Source organism: Schistocerca cancellata, chromosome 12, assembly GCF_023864275.1.
Source record: "Schistocerca cancellata isolate TAMUIC-IGC-003103 chromosome 12, iqSchCanc2.1, whole genome shotgun sequence".
Classification (NCBI taxonomy): domain Eukaryota; kingdom Metazoa; phylum Arthropoda; class Insecta; order Orthoptera; family Acrididae; genus Schistocerca; species Schistocerca cancellata.
The window spans coordinates 159,469,647-159,492,608 of NC_064637.1; the positions used below are offsets into that span (position 1 = coordinate 159,469,647).

Here is a 22,962-nt window from a genome sequence, read left to right on the forward strand (position 1 = left end):
AGCAAAATGAGGTGCTGATAACCATAAAGGCCTAAATCACATTGTCATCAATTCTGAGACAGTAGCATGTATGTGTGCTCCTGACATCTGCTGATCTTACAGTGAAACAGTTTTATCTGCACTGTACGTCTACACTTATATATGAACATTCACACAAAGGTCTCTCATCAAATTCTCTCTCTCTCTCTCTCTGTGCGCGCGCGCGCGAGAGTGGGGCGGTGGCACGAACATCAGTTGTAATGAGTTCCTTTTTTGTATTTGTATTTGTGTGTGTGTGTGTGTGTGTGTGTGTGTGTAGTCACATAAAGGCAGGCTCCCATCATGGAATGTAAAAAGTATCCTGGTAGGAAACCCTGACAACCAGCACTATTTGAGATATGTACAAGAAGTAGAGGGCCTTAGGGTCTGTTCAGCATGTGCAGAGTAAAAGGTGACTGACAGTAAGGACCCCTGAAAATATAGGCAGAATTTGCACGGACATTGTGAGAAGTCTCCGCAAATCGGTAAGGAAGTTATCACGGCAGGTTGGTGAATCTCGTACATCATGTCATTGTCTACTAAAAGGTACGAAAGGACTGATGACCCTGTAGTTTGGTTCCTTTGCTCTCCAAACCAATCAACCAAAGATATGAAATCAGAAGCCTACTGTGAGAATGTGATGATATCTAGAGATCTTTGACTCTTTCTGTGCACAATTAACAGATGCTGTAAGCAGTATGCAGTATTCCAACAAGATGGAGCAACTGCTTACACACCCAACCAAAGTAAGGCCCTGTCTCCAACATGTTCTCTGAAGACAGACTTGTCAGGGGGCCCCGCACTTTGTGACATTTTTATTTATGGGTTACATTAAAAGCAAGTGTATGTTGACAGTCCTCACACAATAGACGATCTTTAACAGAACATTACTAGAGAAATTAACATCACACCTACAGAATTACAGAGTGATGCTGGTAACGCCACCACACGAAGGCGTGTCCTCAGCCAGCATCTCTTATAAACAGGCACCTACATGTTTTTATAATAGCACACAAGGAATGAAAAGCAGTTCATTATTACTTTGTTATTCTTTGTATACTAGAATGAAATTTTCACTCTGCACCTGAATGTGTGCCGATATGAAACTTCCTGGCAGATTAAAACTGTGTGCCGCACCAAGACTCGAACTCGGGACATTTGCCTTTTGCTGGCAAGTGCTCTACCACCCCACTGCAGTGTGAAATTTTCATTCTGGAAACGTCCCCCAGACTGTGGCTAAGCCATGTTGCCTCAATATCCTTTCTTCCAGGAGAGCTAGTTCTGCAAGGTTTGCAGGAGAGCTTCTGTGAAGTTTGGAAGGTAGGAGACGAGGTACTGGCGGAATTAAAGCTGTGAGGACGGGTCACGAGTCGTGCTTGGGTAGCTCAGTTGGTAGAGCATGTGCCCGTGAAAGGCAATAGCCCGAGTTCGAGTCTCGGTCTGGTACACAGTTTTAATCTGCCTATAAGTTTCATTTTTTGTATTATTTCAGTCTGGCCAATTTGAAGAGATAAGTGACAAACTTTTAGTTCTTGGCCACACTTTTTGTCATGTGATGTTGCCTTTGGTCAGACTGAAAAAGAGAAGTGTAAAGCTGAAACAGTTTTTTCACCTGATGTTTGTGTCCAGTTATACAGAAAGCAAGGCTAGCAAAACATTATACACTCTGTAAAATGGATGCTGAGAATTTCAGAACCTTTAAGAGTCTTACCGACCTCATTACCACACCAAAAGTAAATTACAAAGTAAATTTCACAAATTTTACAACAATGAAGTTTTCAACAGTTTGCCAGGAACTGTTTTCTAAACTAACCTATTCTTCACTGGAGTCACGGAAGGCCATTTTGCGCAAGTTATATCAAGTGAGGCCACCATTTGTCAAGTCCCCACAGTTTGGATATGCCTTGCAAAGTTTAGTGCCCAAATACATACACTCGTGGTCATTGCAGACTGTCGTGCCACACAAAGTGGCACTACACAAAACTGGTGCTAATAGCATAGGCACATAGCGAACACACACGACACAGATCTGTAGGTCCACGGTATTGGTGATAAGGTCCGAAAGACATGTGCTACAAAACGTCACTGTTTCCTGCGCAAGTACCGACATCAATATGGGATATGATCACCGTGCACACGTACACAGGCTGCACAACGGGTTGGCATTCTCTGGGTCAGGTGGTCGAGCAGCTGCTGGGGTATAGCCTCCCATTCTTGCACCAGTGCCTGTCGGAGCTCCTGAAGTGTCCCAGGGGTTTGAAGACGTGCAGCGATACATCGACCGACAACATCCCAGATGTGCTCGGTGGGGTTTAGGTCTGGAGAACAGGGAGGCCACTCCATTCATCTGATATCTTCTGTTTCAAGATACTCCTGCACGATGGCAGCTCGGTGGGGCCGTGCGTTATCATCCATCGGGAAGAAGGTGGGACCCACTGCACCCCTGAAAAGGCGGACATACTGGTGCAAAATGACGTCCTGATACACCTGACCTGTTACAGTTCCTCTGTCAAAGACATGCAGGGGTGTACGTGCACCAATCATAATCCCACCCCACACCATCAAACCACGACCTCCATACAGGTCCCTTTCAAGGACATTAAGGGGTCGGTATCTGGTTCCTGATTCACACCAGATGAAAACATGGCGAGAATCACTGTTCAGACTATGCCTGGACTCGTTCGTGAACCTGGGACCACTGTTCCAGTGAGCATGTACCGTGTTCTCGACACCAGGCTTTATGGGCTCTCCTGTGACCAGGAGTCAGTGGAATGCACCTTCCAGGTCTCCAGGCGAATAAACCGTGTCTGTTCAGTCATCTGTATACTGTGTGTCTGGAAACAACTGTTCCAGTTGCTGCGGTAAGGTCCCGAGAAAGGCTACCTGCAATACTCTGTGGCCGTCTGCGGGCACTGATGGTGAGATATCGGTCTTCTTGTGGTGTTGTACACTGTGGACGTCCCGTACTGTAGCGCCTGGACACGTTTCCTGTCTGCTGGAATCGTTGCCATAATCTTGAGATGACACTTCGTGGCACACGGAGGGCCCGTGCTACGACCTGCTGTGTTTGACCAGCCTCCAGTCGCCCTAGTATTCTACCGCTTATAGCTCATCAGTATGTGTTCTTTGAGCCATTTTTAACACACAGTCACCATCAGCATGTCCGAAAACTTCTACACACTTACACGCTGCACAGTAATCTGACATGCACCAACACACCTCTGCATCTGTGGACTGCTGCCAGCGCCACTGTGCGATGACTGCAGGTCAAATGCACCGCACGGTCATACCCCGAGGTGATTTAAACCCGCAAACTGGCCACCAGAGCGTTGTTTCACCCTGTATCAGCATTATCCTTAATTTATCAGCATGAGTGTAGATGGACAGCAAATATCAATCACGAAACACAAAGATGTAACAAAACTACTAGATTTCATGCCTTTGGCGGACAAACAGTTTTACCTGAACCTCAAGCCATGAGGATGATGAAGTGCCGGAATAGATCATAATTGTATATGTGGTGCTCAAAAATACAGGACGTTGAGACTTGGTTTAAAAAATCAAGTAAAACCTATTAGACTGGTGGTTTGGCTTTATGGTTCTCAGTATCTCAAATCTGAATCTAGTAATCATGGAAGTGAGCTTTTTTTTTTTTTCTTTTAAAATAAGTACTACATAGACACTGTTCTGTAACAGAAATAAATTTTGAAATCTCTGAAGGAGGAAATGGGAGGTGTAGGATTAAACTGAGACCTCCACCTGTACTGTACTAAACATCTTTATCCGCACTGAACTGAACATCTTTTCCTGCATAATTTCAATTCACATCAGTGACTGTTCAACATATCTACAGAAGATTGAATTTTTCATCTCCACCTGAATATAGGCTGCTGCTAACTTTTCCAAACAGATACTTTTACGTTAATTGCACTGGCATATATGTGTTAAACATAACATAATCCAGACTAATCATGACTCATTATCACATACTATTAGTAAGAGATTTAAAAAATTGCAGAAACTTTTAAATTTGGTCAATAACTCATTCTACATATTAGATATAATGTTCCCTTCTGATTATGACTTTCGCTAATCACAAAAAATATATTTATAAATGATAATATGTGTGTGCATGGGCCACGTTAAATTAATTAATTTATTTTGGCTATTGTGGCTTTCCCAAGTAACAACTTACAATTGGAAAATTAAAATTTAATTTTAGGAATGAAGTCATTCTCAAACTGTTTTGTAAAAGAAATTATTTGAAAAAGTTTTACCACTTCCTGCCTATTTCTAATGTCGCATGCACTGCGATAAACAAGCGTGCAATATTTACACGAATTTCCTAGGAATTACTATAGGAAGTAATATGTTGAGCAAGTGAATACGTACTTAAAAACCTATTTGACATAATGTTGTTATTTTAGTGAACTGCTAACTACTTTTATATGGATGACAAGGAATCCTATTTTTTATGAAGCTGACACGAAATAGATAGATACAGTTTACATGAGGATGATGTCCTTTTTAACAAATGTTTGTGCATTGATGCACTTCATGGAGTGGTAGGAAGTGGTGAAACTTTAAAAAAAAATAATAATTATTCTGAGAAAGAAAGAAAAATTGAGAACAGAATGTATCACTAAAATAGGGCTACTTTTTAATAATTGTATGTAATTATAGCTGTTAGTTGACAACAGCACAATAGTCCAAATGGCAATTGTAAATACTCGCTTTGTCAGAAAAGTTCTGGGACAAGTTTTTTTAAAAACAGAAAATCCTTACTCCTACTGAAGTAGTCTCCGGGCTATCTATATACTGTTGCCAATGTTTTTGGAGCAAGCAGGGAAATTTTCAACTGGGATACTTGTAAGCTCATTTGTCACAGCCCGATGGATGTCTGTGATATCTCAATTAAGCTTTCGGTTGCCTTTTCACTTGCAGAAACTAGAAAAAAATCGAAATGGGAGAGGTCCGGGAAATATGGCAGATGTGGGATGGCAATAAGAGATAACAGATGACGTGATATGGGGTCTTGCATTGTCACGCAGTAAGTACCAGCCCTGAGAATGCCACAAGTAAACATTTCAAGATTTCGATGTAAAGAGTTTGGTTCACTGTTCAACCTAGAGGAACATACTTGTAGTGAACTAATCGTTTACTATCAAAGAATGTGATCAACACCGTCTTTCCTCGAAGGTTGTCGTCTGACTTATTTTTAAGGCTGGTGATCCAAGACCCCACCTTTCAACACTTTGAAGCTTCATGTGAAGGTCATGCTGGTAGCACCAATTTTCATCCCCATCAATAATCTTTGACAGAAATTCTTCATCTTTCCTCTTCAGGGTGTCTACATGGACAAGGAAAAATAATTCCTGCATTTTTCCCGGTTGAAAATACACTTTCTCTTGGGTGAAAATACACTTTTTCCGTGTTAAGTGACAGTATATGTTTTCTCGGCACTTATCAATCCTTCTATGGTTTATGGTTTTATACACCGGCTTAGAATTTCCCGGCACTTTAGAAAATGAAACTCGGGGGGGAAAAAAACACGTTTTGGAAAGATCTTTGATGTGTAGCAACATATACACTGCATATTTCCGTGTTACGAAGGTATAAGTTCGAATTCCACCAAACACCGCATGTTACTTTCCGAAGCATTAAAATCGAGATTGCAACGCGCTTTTGTAAGCCAGTCACAGCTCATGTCACCTGATCTCACCAGCTGATGACAGCATTTGACACTGATGTAGTCAGCCAATAGCAAGATCACTCTTAACTAGCGCGAACACACAAATAAGAAAAATTAATGGCTTAAATTAATGTACAATTGTTGCTACAAGAAAAGCAAGGCTATCACATATAATATTGGTCTCTAAGATTAATAAGCTGCAAAAGAAGCTAAGCTTCCACATATATTGTTGATCTTTGCGCGTCACACATCACATAAATGTGCCTGTAAAATTTTTTAATAACGACGTGAATGTCTGGTCTTCTGGGCTCGAAATTCTTCATATGGTCGTCCACAAAGAGTTGATTTTTAAATGAGAGTCAAACGCTCTGTGTTTTAAGAAATTCGTCGTACACTCTCTCACATAGTTTATCTTACATAAAAGGAAATTTACTTTTAAAGTAATGCTTTTCAAAGCAATATTTGCAATATTTTTCCGTGACCTATTAGAAAGGAACGTTTCAGCAGTTGCCAGAGAGCGCCAGATAACAGGAGTCACTGCTTTTGCACTTCTACGACGACGCAGAAAGCCTGCATGTTCGTACGTGTGAAACATTAAAAGATCTTGCATTAAAACGAATCTAATGTAAAAAACTGTCACGTCACGCTCATCGGAGGCAATTTGTTGTTAAGAAGCACTGCACAGTCCTCCTAAAGCCTTTGACACACTTTGCTGTTGGCAGACGCTTGTATGAGCACTGTGTTTTGTTGTCGTATATGGTGCATTTTCTTTGCGACTCAAGTTTAATTTTCGTTTTTTTCCTCTCGTTCATGTTTTGTTGCTGCAGTATTATTCTGCAGAAGCGGGATACAGTAATTTTTTTTGTTAGAGTATTGGTTCTTACCAGTCAAAATCACAAAAATTTAACTGAAAACTAAAACAATGAAAAATTCCCGGAACTCAAAAAGATTCCCGGGTTTTTCCCGGTTTTCTCCCGGATGAAAAAATTCCCGGCTTTTTCCCGGATCTCCCGGGTCGTAGACACCCTGCTCTTTCTGTTCGTCAGTGTTCGAGGGACAAATTTTGCATTACGTTTCCGTTTCCCTAAATCTTCGTGTAAAATCTTATGACACACATCACGATCAAATTAAGTTTTTCTGATACCACATGCACAGTTACATAGCGGTCTCCTCGAAATAGCTGCCTTACACGGTCCGTGTTTGCATTAGTATGTGCTGCACACGGGCAACCAGCTGTGAAATTGTCTTGCACTGAATCTCTGCTTCACGGAACCCTCTTTGCTACTTGTAAACACAAATTCTTGAAAGTGTTTCACCTGCATATGCTTGGCCAATCATTGGCCACGTTTCACTACCGATTTTCCCGAATTTAATTCAAAACTTAATGTTCACTCTTTGTTCATAAACAGAATCCACTGAGTCACCATAAGTGATGAGCCAAGAACCCAACCAGTGTGTTGCTAAACACAGCCCTGCCACCTAATGAATTTGCACAGAAATATGGCCAAGGTTATTTTGAGGGCGCTCTCATACCAGATAACATACAAGCAACATTTGTTCCTTTCCAGTATTGTGAACTCAGAAATAAAACAAAAAAAGTTTTCTGGAACTTTTTTGACAAAAGGAGTATATCAATTTAACAACAACAGAGACAGAACATATTATTTCCAAAATGCTGTAAGACTATGGGTGCAAGTTAACATAAAATAATATATTTACAATTTTCACACATAAAATGTATATAGTTCATGGAGTGCTGTTATTTACCTCAACTGTTGTCCAATGTTAGCATGTGTTAATGGGTTCCTTTGTAAACACAGGAGTGAGGTCTACTGCAAAAATAATTTCAGAAAAAAATTGAATGAAGCAAAACATGCAGCAACCAAAATAAAGAAACAAATAAATTGAAACAGCCGATCACAACATGTACAGAACACAAAGCACAGAAACAGATATACACACTGCACAAAAGAGTTAATATGATTACATGCTTGTCTGTAAAATAAAAAGCTTCATCTATAAGCAACTGAAATAAAAATAAACTGTGAATCATAGAGCATTGCCGATATGCTATCTTCAATATCTGCAGCCACAATGAACATACATATCCTCTCGATAATCTTTAGCAGAGCAAACTAAGCAATTGGCACACTGATGCTGCGTATGTCATTCCGTCACATACAGGGTGTACATAAAGTCCGCGAACACTTTCAACTATTTACTGCACAAGAACTAAACACTGTACAGATGTCATAAATATTGCACTTTGAAAAGAAACTCTGAAAGCTGTTTTTACAAACATTCGATGTGCACGACACACCAATTTCTTTGGAGTCCTTACGAATGTCTCTCGTACGTGCTCCACATTTACTTCACTCACACTGGGACGTCCACTTCTCTTTGCCGGGCACAAGAAACCCGTCATAATGAATTTGTTGTGCCTGTGGTAAATGGCCTTCCTCGTTGGTGGCTTCTTATCGTACTCAGTTCTAAAGATCCGTAGAACAGCTGTAGCACACTTGTTTTTGTCGAACTCCAACACGCAGAAAGCTCGCTCCGCATCTGAACTCTCCATGTTTGTGACTAGCACTAACTATCGGCAAATTACCAAACAATGCTGTGGCAGTACACATGGGGGTGGGGGTTGAAGGGAACTTTCAGGAAAAATGTCATATGTATGATATCTGTACAATGTTTGCTTCTTGTGCAATAAATAATTGGAACCGTTCCCGGACTTTATGTACACCCCATATTAGTGGCCAGAATCTGCAAAATCAGATTTGAGGTAATGGTGAACAGCATACAAAGACTTTTTTTCAGCAGATTGTGGGCAAAATGTGGAAAATGGGTAACAACAAAGAAAATACTATAAAAGTGTCAGTAGTTCATCAACAAACGAACACAGTGATAACTGATTTTATTCAACATACAGAAATGGGAAGGCGCCAATGTTTTTCCTCGTATGGTCGGTGAGAACTTACAGCGAGGCCCGAGGCAGATGCTTCGCAACAGTTCTTACGAGGTGCCATTCCTGCAACTAGCTGTGCATCAAAACACAGCACAACGTCCGACAACATTATACGATAAATATCGTAAAACAGACACTGAAATGATATACCTCTTACGACAAGTCTGTACAGAGAAAGCTGTTAGCTCTCCCTGTCAAGTTTTGGGTGGAATAAGGCATTTGACAAGACACCAGAAGGTAGTTGACATTCTCGACTCTCCAGAATTACACCGACACTGGGCCACAATGTGTGTCACTCACAAGAAGTGATAAATTCAGACTGACACCTGTGTTAGTCCTTATTATTGTACTATATGACACAGATGTGCATCATAAACCTTCAATGAACGTAATGGCTAGCCTGATCACCTGACAAGTTTATACACCTTTTTTGGTAAGTGATAACCAGACATGGTTTTTATGTACTTGGCAACAATCTGAAAGAATTGAGAAACGGAATGAAGAGGAGGGGAGGGGGGGGGGGGGGTTACAGGTGTCGCAAATGAATAAGTGAAAGGCATACTCATTGCCTTTTCCAACCGTAGAGCTGTGGCCTACGAGATGATCGTGTCAACTAAATGAACGGTAATCGTATGACTTTCCCAGCCTCCTGTTTTACACGAGAGTATCGCTCTTACAGCCCTTCTGGCAAGTTGCAAGGGAGACTCGGAAAAACTGCACAAGGAGTTTACAGCACACTTGGCACAGAAAATGCCTTTAGGATAAATGAAGTAAATCAAAGGCGATAAAGAGTAGCAAAATAACTGGAAGTTTTACCTACGAAGTCTGATCACACGAGATGGCCGATGCGAGGAAGACATTGGCAGTAAACACACACACGCAAAGAAAGATTTCTTCAGTATGAGAGCCCTACCAATGTCATATACAGACATGTAACAGAGGGAGAATTCCTGAAGATGTAGGTCTGGAGCAGAGAACTATACGGAAATGAAATGCGAGCCATCGAAAATCTGCGGGAGAATCTGAAATATGAAGATATGAAAAAATAAGAAATTAAGTGTACTCGAAAAGTATGAAATGATGTAATATGAAGAATAGGTGAGGAAAGAAGTCAATGGAAGATCTTTACTAGAAGAAGAGCTGGGCTACTTAGACTTCCACTGGTTCCAATAGTTGACTCAGTATGAAAATGGCAAAAAATTGTAGCAGCAGACGAAGAGTGCAAATTATATGAAATATTGGGTGCAGTAACCGTGGAGGGGAGGAAAGATTAGCACAAGGTAAGATGAGGTGGATGACTGAAATAAAGCAGTCAAAATACTTAACAGGAATCCAAATCATTCCAGCACTTCCCTAAACACTCTCCACACTACCCTGAGCATTCCTGTCAGCCCCCCCCCCCCCCCCCCCCCAATCTGACTTTAGAGGGAACAGTTTGAGCCAATGATAACTATGCAGTTTTAGAATAAATTTTTCATTCTGCAGTAGAGAGTGTACTAATACAAAACTTCCCGGCAGATTAAAATTGTCCGCCGTACCGGGACTCGAACCCAGGATGCTTGCAATATCCTTTCTTCCGGGAGTGCTAGTATGACAAGTTTCGCAGGAGAACTGTTGAGGAGTCTGTTAGGTGGGGACACAAGTCACTAGTGGAAGTAAAGCTGGGAGGACAGGTCGTGAGTCGTGCTCGGATAGCTTAGTCAGTACTGCACACAAAAGGCGAAGGGCCTGGTTCAGAGTCCCAGTACAAAATGCCTTAGCGTATCCGAGCCTACTCCCAATAACTGCACCTTTCCCCGAAATCGTCAATTACTTTAGAACAGATGCTGGATATCCTGACACAGTTGGAAGCAGGCACTTGTAACTTAGTGCTGGCTCCAATGACTTTTGTGGCAAATACCTTGGGTAAAATGTTTTCAGTAAACTTGCTGTACAAAATTCAGATAAAATCCCAAACTTTCTATGATTATCTCCATTATCTTCGTCAGGGGCTCTGTATGACTACTGTGAAACTGGTGAGGCATCCACCTTTATACCAGAAGGACAGCATCTGATCAGTTGGATTGCATCAAAAAGACAACACGGAAATGGCGCATACTGAGCAGGTGCCCTCTACATCTTCAGATTATGTTTGCGCAATCTATCCAATGTCACTAGCAACGCCATCATTCGCATCGGGTAGCTAAGTGCATAATCGATGTCTCTATTGAAGTTTTTATCACAGTCCAATTTTACAGTCTGAGGTAGAAAGTTCAATAGTTTAATTTTGGACTAAGTGATTAAAATTTCAATAGAAACACCAGTTACACACGTAGCAGTGCAGGGAAGTGTGTACTTGATAAAGAGTACAGAAGAAAACTTGTTGTAGTTTATCACCTGATACAAACGATACCACTGTGAGTGACGTTGGGTAGAGTGCACAAACCTAATCTGTGAACATAAACACTGCTTCGGTACAAGCCATTTCCGTGATGTCATTGTGACATAATATTGCCAATTAGATGCTGCCCTTTTGGCACGAAAGTGAGAATCTTGCCCGTTTCAAGCAGTAAGACATATCTCCCGACTATGACGATGAAAGTAGTCATCAAAAGATCAAGATTTTATCCAAATTTGACATGCAAGATTACCGAGAACTTTTTATCCGTAACTTACCACTGCTTACTTTGCGAAGTCTGAAAACTTTGTTCCCTAATGTATGGTTTTTCATTAAACACGGATATTTATATCAACAACAAATGATCGAACTTTACTTTTTTGTACCAATTTACACCACTGACAATTCATTTACCGTCAGTAAAACTGTGTATTGACCCCAAACAAATTGTAGCTGTCAATCTTTTATATACTACATTATTCATGTGTAATATCACCAACACAAGTTACTGTTATACTATATTATCAATGTGTATACATCATTAATACAAGTTTCTGTAACTTTTTGCTTAATTTAAAGAGGAGTGACTAATGTATGCATGATGGAAAACAAAATCATTAACAGTAAACATTTAATAATGTTGGAAGACGTTGCAGAAAAGAAGCAACGATTCCCATAAATTGCTGGATGCCAACCACAACTAAACAAAAAATGAAGTTGCTATTATATTATCTTCAGAGTCGACAAACCTGTTTCAAGCTTGGTAAACTCAACATAAACAGACTTTATGCGAATGATTTTAAGTGCGTCAGATAAAAACTTATCACGTGCAACAAAAATGCGAAGCAACTCCCAGGTGTATCTTCCATACATGAAATAGAAATGTATGTGAACACATAATTTTATACAATTTGGTCACTGAAAGATTTTCCGCCTGCTATATGAACAAATGAAGCACAGGACAAATTACTGTTAAGAGACTACTGTGTGTCCTGTTAAAGGTCTCATTCTACCTTCACAAGTCTTTACTGAAACAAAACATGAAAGCCTTAACAATGTTAACTGACTTAACCTTTAAAATAGTTGCTAACATTTTCTAAACCACTTTCTCCCTTTTTCCCCCTACTGTATTGTTCTTCCAGCCAAACACGCTTTTGGTCATTCACACTGTCCTTCATAAATATCTGATGTTACAAGCAGGTGTAACCTGACTCAAATCTCATATTGCACAGCAGTACTCAAATGTAAGCTGGAAAATCGATTTGTAAGCAAGCTCTTCTCACACACAAACTGCAGTTTCCTAGTAACCTACTTACAAACTGCTACTTAACCTGTAACTATAGCTGTGCCTCGTAAGGGAACCACGAGCTTTTACTCAGCATGTGAAGGATACCAGTATCAACATCGGTACGACGTACTACTGTCATGCATCGCGGGTTCTCTGGAACTTGGAGACGAGCGTGCTTTTTTTCAGCAGGGCACGGTTTTGTTCTTTAGTTCGACAATGTACAAACACTAGCAATCACATGTCAATACGCAAAGAGAGTCCTCGTTCAGGTTTTGTGCAGAATAGTTTTGTGCCAAAACTATTTGAACTGCTTCCTTAGGTGATGAATTATGAGAGTGGTAGTATTACATCAGTTGGTAGGAAAAAATGTGTGTAATGATTCAGTTTATTCGTGGAAGGTGTGCAACTTTGCTTCCCCGTTTTTTCTCCCAACATTTGAGGCTTTAACGAAACAAATTGGTTACACACGTATCATTCAAAGTATTTTCCATAACTGGCCACTACTTTCTCCCATCTATCAGGCACTGTACGAATCCTGTGTTGAAAAAATTGTTCAACTTTTGAAGTGCTCCACGAATCAATCCAATTTGTGACTTCTTCCCGAGATCAGAAGTGTTGGTCAGCCAGGCCATGCGCCATTGATCTAAACAGGTGATAGAGGGAGCAATGTCACAAGAGTATGGCAGCGGGGTAGGTTTTACCACTTTAATGTTTCCAAGTACGTTTTGACCTCTTTTGCAACGTGGAGTCAAGCACTGTTGTGCTGCAAAATCACTTTATCGTGCATCTCGCTGTATTGCGGCCATTTGTCTTTTAATGGTCTGCTCAAATGCATTAATTCTGTTTGATAACGAGCACCTGTGACTGTTTCACTTTGTTTTAACACCTCACAGTACAAGACGCCGAGCTGGTCCCACCAAATGCAGAGCACGATCTTGGAGCCGTGAATATTCAGTTTGGCCGTCGACATGGAACAGAGCAACTGTTCACAAACACCATTCAACGTCTCCTGGTTTCAGCTCACATGGGGCCCCAAGTTGCTTCTTTCTGAATCATGCCCATAGCCTTAGGACGTTTTGAAATGGCTTGCTGTGTCACTTCCACTAATCGTGCCAATTCTTCTCGAGTTTGACGGGAGTCTTCGCTCGGCAATGTCTCCAATTCTGCATCTTCGAAAACATTCTCTCCTCCACCGCTATGCCGGTCTACGATGTTAAAATCCCCGTTCTCGAAACGCTGAAACCATTCACGACACATTCATTCACTAACAGCGTCCTTACCATATGTACTTGAGAGCATTTGATTAGACTTGAATGCTGCTGTTTTTTTCACATTGAAACAAAACAGTAACACCTCCTGCAAATGATGAGAATTAGGCTCGTAAACTGACATTTTCAATCGAGAACAACTTTATGATGCAGACACAAATGACTAACGTTTGAATGAGGTTATGTTGACCGAGGTCCGAGCTAACGATGTCAATACCAGCGGAGGAAGCAGTTCTGTCATTCTTAGTCGGTCTCTTCCGTAGGTGCAAGACATTATTTGAAGAGTTGTAAAAAGGCTGCTGTGGAATGTTGCAAGGTAAATGATTACTTTATACAGCAATGGCAAACTTCACTCTGAAAGTGGAATACATTCGCTTAATATGTGCATGGTTGGGTCTAGGCACTGTTAGAAGTGTGGTATTTGCATGAAGTAAAATGATATGCACTACTATCCTTCCAAAGCAAAATTTTTACACCTTTAAGAAACTTAGAGATTTGTAAAGTAAAGAGAGAGATTTTCGTATTAGGTAAGATGGTCAGATCCCACATCCACGCTTGACCACTGAAAATTTAAATACCGAGGAAGGAAGACATTACAAACACAATTGTTCATATATTCAGAAAGGCCCCAACGTCCACAAAGAGATCAATTATCGGGGTTAAAAAGTCAAGAGTGCCGTGTGAGTAATGATATCTGACATTCTCATATTTGTGTTTAAAAAGAATACATCTGCCTATGTTAAAATTAAATGGTGACTGACTAAAATGAAACCTAAATTAATGTCAATATCAGCACACAGCCATGTAACACCACTGTAACATCTCACTTTCCATGTTGATCACACTTATCCATTACTCATTGTCATGAAATTGGAGTTTAGACTGCTTTTCTTATTTAAACTAACAGTGCTGGAAAATCTGAAGCACGAGTTACAGACCCAATGACCATTCCAATTGGCATTATTACCCTATGTTATTACTAAGACCAAAGCTGTGAGTAATGAATCACCTACCTGTACACATCCATCTCATTGACAACTTTACTTTGCTCTAGAATGAGATCTAGCTGCCTGTCTTCATATAAGGTTGATATTCTTCAAGATTTCTGCCCTTATTTTCTCTCAAGTTAACACTTCTCGAAACAACTGAGTTACCCGTCAAGTGTCAGACTGCCAATAGGTGAAGACACAGGTATCTCTAGCAAAAAGTTGTGTGTCTTCTGAGATAAGGCAGTGAGGGAGTCTTTTGTATGTCTCGGACCCTAATGTAAGTATCAAAATTTCCAGAGATGAGTCAGAGAAGACTTCTGCTCGTAACACAGTCTCACCAGGGTCCACGACAGTTTTGCAACTGAGCAAATTTTTGCTATTTTTGGCTGGAGTGCCCTACCACTACCATCTTAAAGTCCCAATTTGGCACTATCATACTTCCATCTTTTTACACTATGTACACTATGTACTCAACATTTTCCAGGCTCAGATGCAGACCTCAAAGGTGTACGACAATGGCTAGTTGCTGGTTCAGGTTTTTATGAGAACAGCATGCAGGACTTTTTCATACCTGACCAAAGTGCGTAGCAAATAGTGCTGGTTGCGTGAAAAAATGATAATTCTGTGGTTGTAATATTGCTCTAGTTAACTATATAAGAGTGCTTTGTGTTGTGGTTTCCCTCTTATTAAATGAGGAATCAAGAAATATATTACAACCCCATACAAATAGCAGAGGCGAAATCAGACTAATTTAAGCAGTCATTCCTCCTGCACTCCATATGCCAACGGGTAACGCTTGCCGTGCATGTCACTGTGGTTTGCACAGTACACAGCTTATTTTGGCCAGCCTACAGCGAAGCCTCACCGTGGAGAGGTGGAGGCGCCCGTGGCCCCCGTGCCCGCCGTCCTCCCCGCAGACACCGACACGGGCCGCCTCTGCTGCTGGCGGGTGCCCCCGCCCCGCACCGCCCCGGTCTGCCCGTACGGCAGACTGCTCGGCCGGGAAGCGGGCGCACCGGAGGAGACGCGGTCCACCCTGCTGGGCCGCGGGATCCCGCGCTTACCGGCCCCCGCGACAGTGCCGTTCTCGGTGGCTTCCGCCGGCGCCGGCGGAGATGTCTTTGCGGAAACTGGTGTAGAAGGTGGCGCAGAGACCCGCCTCGAAGATGCCGGTGTTACAGATGAAGAGCGCCTCGTCACTATGCCTGTATAAGAATGACAGTGTCAGTAACAGTATCGAAAGAAAAATTAAATTTAGTAGGAAGACGATTGTTTTCTCAGCCACATTGCTCGTACGAGGCCCGGAAGATCAAGAAATTCATATTCTCTAGGATATCCATACATACGTTCTACTCGAGAACGTGCTCCGAGATAATGTCGGTTTCCAGGAAAAGCCGAAAATAAAAACTCTTAACATGTGGACTGAACTGAAGCAGGAACAGCACAGGAAACGAATGCAGTAATACTGGGCTAAAATTAAGGCCCAGTCAAAGGGAAAAGGAGAAGTGCATGTAAAATACCGTGCTCCAGAGATGGTCAATATGAAAAGGAGAAGAACTAATTGAGAAACTGCCAAAAATTGCAAGCGGACAACTTGAGGATCTGTAATTCCAAGTATATGCTGAAAGAAAAAATGAAACTGTGGGATAGAAAATCAAGTGAATTGGCTTAACAGAGAAGAGGCAACTGGGCCCAACATGATAACCCAATGATTATATATGGACTATGTGAAATAACTTCTTGATCTTTTAGCAGCAGTTAATCATTCATCCCCAGGTGGACCAAGTGTTCCTAGCAACTGGAAAAATGAGCAATCATTCTTGATTTCAAGAAAGACCATTGCACATACGCATACAACTACAGGCCCATACCACTGATCTCAATCCATCGCGTAAGTCTGTAACACGTTTTATGTTTACCTATTATGAGCCCTCTGGTTAACGAAAAATTTCTCTGTGTTAATCAAAATGGATGTTACAAACAATGATTGATTGACATGCAGCTCACTCTGTTCGTCTGCGAGTCCCAGAGGGTAGTAGATACTGGTGTCCAGATCAAAGCCATGTTCCTTGACTTCTGTAAGCCATTTGATTATGTTCCACACAGTCATTTAATGAACAAAATACGAGCACACGGAATATATTGGCAGTTTTGTGATTAGACTGAAGAGGTGCTATCAAATAGAAATTCACAGATGATGCTGTTGTATACAAAAAAACTGCAGTATTAGAATACTGTGCTGCAATGAAAGAAGACCTTTGTAGGAGTGATGATTGGGAGTTGACCCTCAACATAAAGAAATGTAACATACTGAGCATAAATAGGTGGAAACTGTACGATTACACGATTGCTGCACAATCACTGGAAGCAGCCACATCCATTAAACATCTGTACTGAATATTTGTGTACTGAACAATTCAAAGTGGAATGACCACATAAAACTAATCATACCAAAGATGAGTGCCAGGCATCTTGTGATTTGAACTATGTTTCGCCCAAAATTTTCACTTTCGTCTGTCAGCTATTCTTTCTTTAAAAACCTTGTACTCTAAAATGGCTCAGAAGCAGACTACTCTTTGGAAGAAGGTAACTCAGAAAAACCCTCATTCGACAGCTAATTTAATGTCACACTCTGTCCGGGACACTTATTGAGCACAATTGATGCAGGAAATGGGGAAGATTCCAAGTAGAGCATAAAGTTTCATCACAGCTTATTTTATTAAGTGTGAAAGCATCACAGAATGTCCGTCCAGCTTCAGTGGGTGACACTACAAGGTCATCACTCTGTAGTTTACTATTTAGAATTCCAGGACTGTACATTTCTAGAAAGTCAACCAGTATATCACTTCCTCCTAAGTATGTCTCCTGGAGAGACCAGAAAGCGAAAATCAGAGACACTCAGAATTTGCAAGGAGGCTTACCAACAATTGATCCTCCTGAGGTTGATTCGCAACTAGAACAGGAAATGGGTAAGTGACAGAGGCACACAAATTACCCTCTGCCACACACAACAAGATGGTTTATGTAATACAGCTGTAGAAAGCAGAGGAAATTATACCCAGCTGTTAAAACTGTTTGTTCCTTCCTCACGGAGGAAAGGATGGGGGATCAGGGAAGGTCGGACAGACAGAATTGGGGTGACGAAAGACAGCGGTCTCCTCTCGTGCTCCCTGCAGGTGGATCGCGCGCAGCCTGCGGTCTGACGGGCCTGCTCCTTTCTCCCTAACCTGAAATTTCTTGCCAGATTAACCCTTTCTCGGCAACAGACGAACTCTTTGCTTTCCGTGCTGAGGCCGACACGTTTCGGCTGATCCGCTCGCCAAATTCTGGTGCCCGTGCAGAGAGATGGCATTCTGTCTATTAGGTGAAAAAAAATCTGATTTTTGAGCATCTTGTAATTGATATTTTTACTCAATAAAGAACTCAGTTTCTTTTCATTATCCATCATACATACTGTGCTGCATCAAATTAAGTAAAACACTGCACAAAATTTTAAACAGAGTGTGCAAACTATATGTACGGTTTATCTTAGCCAACACATTCCAGCAAATGAAATGTAGGTAAGGTGCCAAAATTTTATTTAAAATTGAGAGCAGAAGGGTATCTCACTTTGTTCTCAAGTTATTGGGTTTTATTTACGACGGACAGTCAGGTGCGACACACCCAGTTCTGTTCGGAAACTATTAGGTGCAAAAATGTGTGCCCTGAAATGAGGGACATCCTACCCACAATACTTTCCAACCCTCCTGAAGTAGTATTCCATCACCCACCCAGCCTCCACGACATCTTATCCCGTCCAAATGTCACTCCTACTTCCAAGCCCTTGCCACAAGGATCATATCCCTGTGGAAGACCCAGGTGCAAAACCTGCCCAATCCACCCTCCCAGCACTTCCTATTCCAGTCCCGTCACAGGTTTATCCTATCCCGTCGGGGGCTGGGCCACCTGTGAAAGCAGTCACGTCACCTACCAGCTCTGCTGCAATTACTGCACAGCTTTTTATATTAGTACGACTATCAGGATGGACAGACACCGTTAAACTGTTGTCGAGAGCAAAGTAGACCACCCTCTGGCACAACTTAACACACTCGATTTCAATGGCTGCTTCACTACCCGAGCCATCTGGACCTTTCACTGCACACCAGCTTTTCTGAACTTCACAGATGCGAGTTATCCTTACAACACATTCTCCGCTCCCGTAATCGTCCTGGCCTCGGCCTGTGGTAATAAGGTATCGTACTGTCCCCACATCCTCCACCCAAAACTTTTCACCCTCTATGTTCTATCATCTCCTCCCCCATTTCAGTTTCCCACCCTGTTTATTTGCAGCCCTCTGTTCTTTCCTTGCTCCTCTCCTTTTGTCCCTTTTCCCCCCACCTCCCTGACGCCGTGCCCGTCGGAGTCTAGTTCCCGCACACTCCACCGGGCAGTGTTCGTCTCTCTCCCTACCCGTACCAATACTACCCCTTCCCCTTCCCCTTCCCCTTCCCCACCCCCTCCAGACTGCCCACGTGACGTCACATTCCGGCCCGAGATACCGGAGTCGGCGGTCGTGTGTGTCCGAGGTGTGCTCCATCGTGTGTACGTCTCTCTTTACTGACGAAGGCTGTGGCTGAAAGCTACACGTGAGTGTCTTTTAATCGTGCCTCAATGTGTCTTCTTTATGGAACAGTTACTTTCAAATACAGTGAATGAACCTGATGTTCAAGAAAAGAAAGAAAGCAAAAGAACCTGTAATGTATTTGAGACAGTTTATTTTGGAAAATAAATTTCAAGCTGTCACAATTTCCTGCCGTACCCAGTGACGGAGACCACAATGTACAAAGTTATTAAATCTCGAGGCAGTCGGCAAGAGCACGAGACAGATTTGTGCGAGAAGGAGCGACATACCATTGGGAACCCTGGCAGCGGCCGGCGACAGCACGGGGATGCCGGACGGCTGCTGGCGGGTGGGCGAGGCGACGGGCCTCGGGATGCGGCTGCCCGCACCGGCACGGCCCCCGGGAGAGGCGGCCGGACCCCCACTGCTGCTGCTGTGGTTAGAAGACACGCACGACGGGCTGCTTTCCGAAGGTGAGGTGGTTTTGCTGCTGCCCCCAGATTGTGGGGACAGAGACGGTTCCTGTAAAAACACCCGAGTAACACGTGCATAACACTCTTACTCTGTTCCACTGACCTGTTAACATCCAATAATTCAGGAACCGTTCAAAATAGGAACACACTACTCTTCACAAGTGACTGCAAGCAGAGGGAGATTACATTACTGAGTGACGAATCTATGGAAACAGTAACTGCTGTAAAATATCCATCTGGAGCAACTTGTGTGGAGCGATCAAATAAAACTAGTTGGGGAAAAAGGAGATGCCGGGCTGATATTCATTGGGAGAACCTTAACAAAATGTAAGTCACCCACAAAAGAAATGACTAGTGTAACACTTGTCCAGTCAACACTTACAAGGTCGGATTAATTCCATTCTATCTCGGAACAACAACAAAACTAATCCAACCGATACGGATGATTCAGAAAAAAATTGACCAGGTGTGAATAAGACTCGCTCACTGAGGGTTCCGTACAGACTTTAATGATGTATACAGACAGTTCATCCATTCCAAGAATCGAGAGTCAATGATTTTTGCCGATTATCGACACTGATGTTTGCAAGATATTGGTCCCAGTAATTCCGAGGCTTTTGAGAATGTTTTAATTTCAAGACTGAAGTCTGACAACACATGCCAATAAAATTTTTGTGTGGATGTGATAATAAATTAACAATTTCAGATTTATTTTCTTTGGCTGGGTAGTGAAACCTCGTTTTTTTGCCAAATTTGATGATTCTAGGTCAACGTGAAGAGCCTTATACGTTTTCATGAGCGAGTTAATACTAAAAAATCTAACATACCTAGCTGTACCTTTTGGTTGAATTGACTTGAAGCTAACCTTTAATATACCACAAAGGAGCCCGAAACCTTAGTATGTGACAAATTTCAACTTAATATGTCTACTTATTCCTGAGAAAAATGGGTCTTAGCAGATGGATGTAACCCCTCCCCCCCCCCTTCCCCTTGTGTGATACAACTAAAAATTAACAATTTTGGATTTTTTCCTTTGGCTGTGCTGTGAAACTTCACTTCTTAAACAAGTTTTTGATCAGCAAGTTTGTAAGAATCAGAATATGTGACAAATAGCCCTATCTTTGGACTGCCCTGACATAGAAGCTTCAATTTTTTACTCTGCCACGAGACTGTAAATCTTAGGAAGTGACAGACTTCAACTGCATACATCTACCCATTACTGAGAAAAAGGGTTTCTAACAGTCGGACAAATAAAGTGATCCAATGAGGGTTCTACTGTTATTGATTGAGGTACGAAAACCCAAAATAGAAGTAAATGTACGAATGGCATATTATTTTTTGTTCAACAGATTGTTTCCTATTTTGTTCATCACTTAGCTTCTTCACACAACTCATCGTGTTGGATGCGTTACTTTTCAAAAAAGTATAATAACTAGCACACGCATTAATGACATCAGATAACGAAAGCAATGTCAACCTGTACATGAATCAATGCAAAACACAGCTATGAAACAGTTGCAATCAGTGACATTAACAACTGTACAATCTGTGTTTACATGTTGACAGTACTTCTCCAGACAGTCACCCATTTGTCGTGCCGTTACACCAGCTTCTTTATCCTTTCATCAAAGAATGGCGCTGCCTGGTGCTTCAGCCAATTGTTGACAGCATAATTGAGTGCATCGCTGGTTGTGAAGATCGAGTAGTCAGCCAGGCCCTTATCTTTTGAAAGAGATGAAGATCGGTTGGTGCCAAGTCTGGATTGCAGTGAAGATGTTGAAGAATCTTCCAGCCAAAAGGAGTGCCTTTCCTTCATTTAATTCAAGTTATGAAGGAGAATGATTCCTTCTGTAATCATACACTGATGTTTGTTTCAGATTGACCTTCATATGCTTACTGTGACAGTCTTAAGAAACTCTGATGTCACAGTATTATCATTCATTTGTTATTAAATTCCTTTGTGATCCCAAAAAATGTATCTGCCATTCTGAGGTTTGGCAGTGTCTGGCTGAATTTTTCTGGGGCATTGGAAGAATACGAGCGCTTTCAATCTTTGGACTATTCCTTAGAGCATGTGTGCCACCCCAGTGTCCATTACGTTCAGAAATTCCTCAACCGCTTCACGTCAAATCTGAATAAATGTCAAGGCCAAACCCAGACTTGGTTTTTCTGATGATCAGGTTGAACATTTTGGTACTAACCATACACAAAACTTCTGTTAACCTAACCATTCTGTGACAACAATGAAGAGGCTTGTTGCTCAAATCTCAAGCACATCTTCAGATAATTTGGAAATTGTAAACTGATGATGTGTGCAGCACACAATTTCATCAACATGTTACACAAGTTCATCAGTCTCATCTTAATGTCTCTCTCTCAATGACTTTCACCACGCACATCTCTATGACCTGCTGAGAATTTTTCTGCACCACTCTCCCACAAAAACATCCCTTATAACCCCAACCGCACGACTGACAGAATCTCGGGGGCACCGTCTCCTCCCACTCGCAGGAAGTGAATAACAGAATGTACCTCTCAACTGGCGGGAGATGGAAAAGTGCCGTCCATTTCGATCGCTTGCTGCTTACACGACGACAATGAAACAGAGATCCGACAGACACAACATTGAATTCTCCTTTACCAATCACACACGTATTGGGTAACTACAAGCTTTTGTTTACTTTTAGCACCCAATCAGAAGTTAGTTTCTCAGTATCCCTCATACACAGATACGACGTCATCAATAACTGACCCGACAGCGAAGTTGCAGCCAGGCTGGGGTACCTTGTTACTAAGCAGCTCCCACTTCATCTGCAGCCGGCGGAACTTGCCCCCGGCGGCAGCCGGTTGCGGCGAAGAGCCCGCCGGCTGCCCGACTGCCCCGCGCTCTGCCGCCGCGGTCGCCGGCCGCGCGTCGGCTGTCGCCTTCTGTCCCCGCGTTGTCGGTGGCTGCTTCTCCTGTGGCTCCAAGCTGTCCGGCTCCGGTCGGGCCACGTTTTCGTCCACCTCTACACCGTCTGTATCTACGTCGGGGTCAGAGTCGTCTTCTGCTCCCAACCGGTCGAAGGCCTGTGTGATGTAGTGTTAGACGGATGTGATAAATGATTTTCAAACTATGGGGAAAAAAGAAAAAGGAGCTTCTGAGGCATTTTTGGTACAAGTCTTTTCAAAGAAACAATAGCTGACAGACAAAAGTAAAAAACACAGGTACATATCAAAATAGTCACTACAGGGCCTGTAGTCTTTAGGGGACAGAGTTTTTAACTAAAATTCTAAATCTATACTCTGC

General features: G+C 42.1%; 1 protein-coding gene across 1 annotated transcript in view; it reads right to left on the reverse strand.

The window, feature by feature from the left end:
* The window catches only part of LOC126109548 (uncharacterized), a 358,294-nt gene that overhangs the window by 3,878 nt on the left and 331,454 nt on the right, over nt 1–22,962 (reverse strand). The window contains 3 exon segments of the mRNA XM_049914564.1: nt 15,466–15,805; nt 19,491–19,722; nt 22,458–22,742. Of these exon segments, the coding sequence (XP_049770521.1) occupies nt 15,466–15,805; nt 19,491–19,722; nt 22,458–22,742 (857 nt within the window).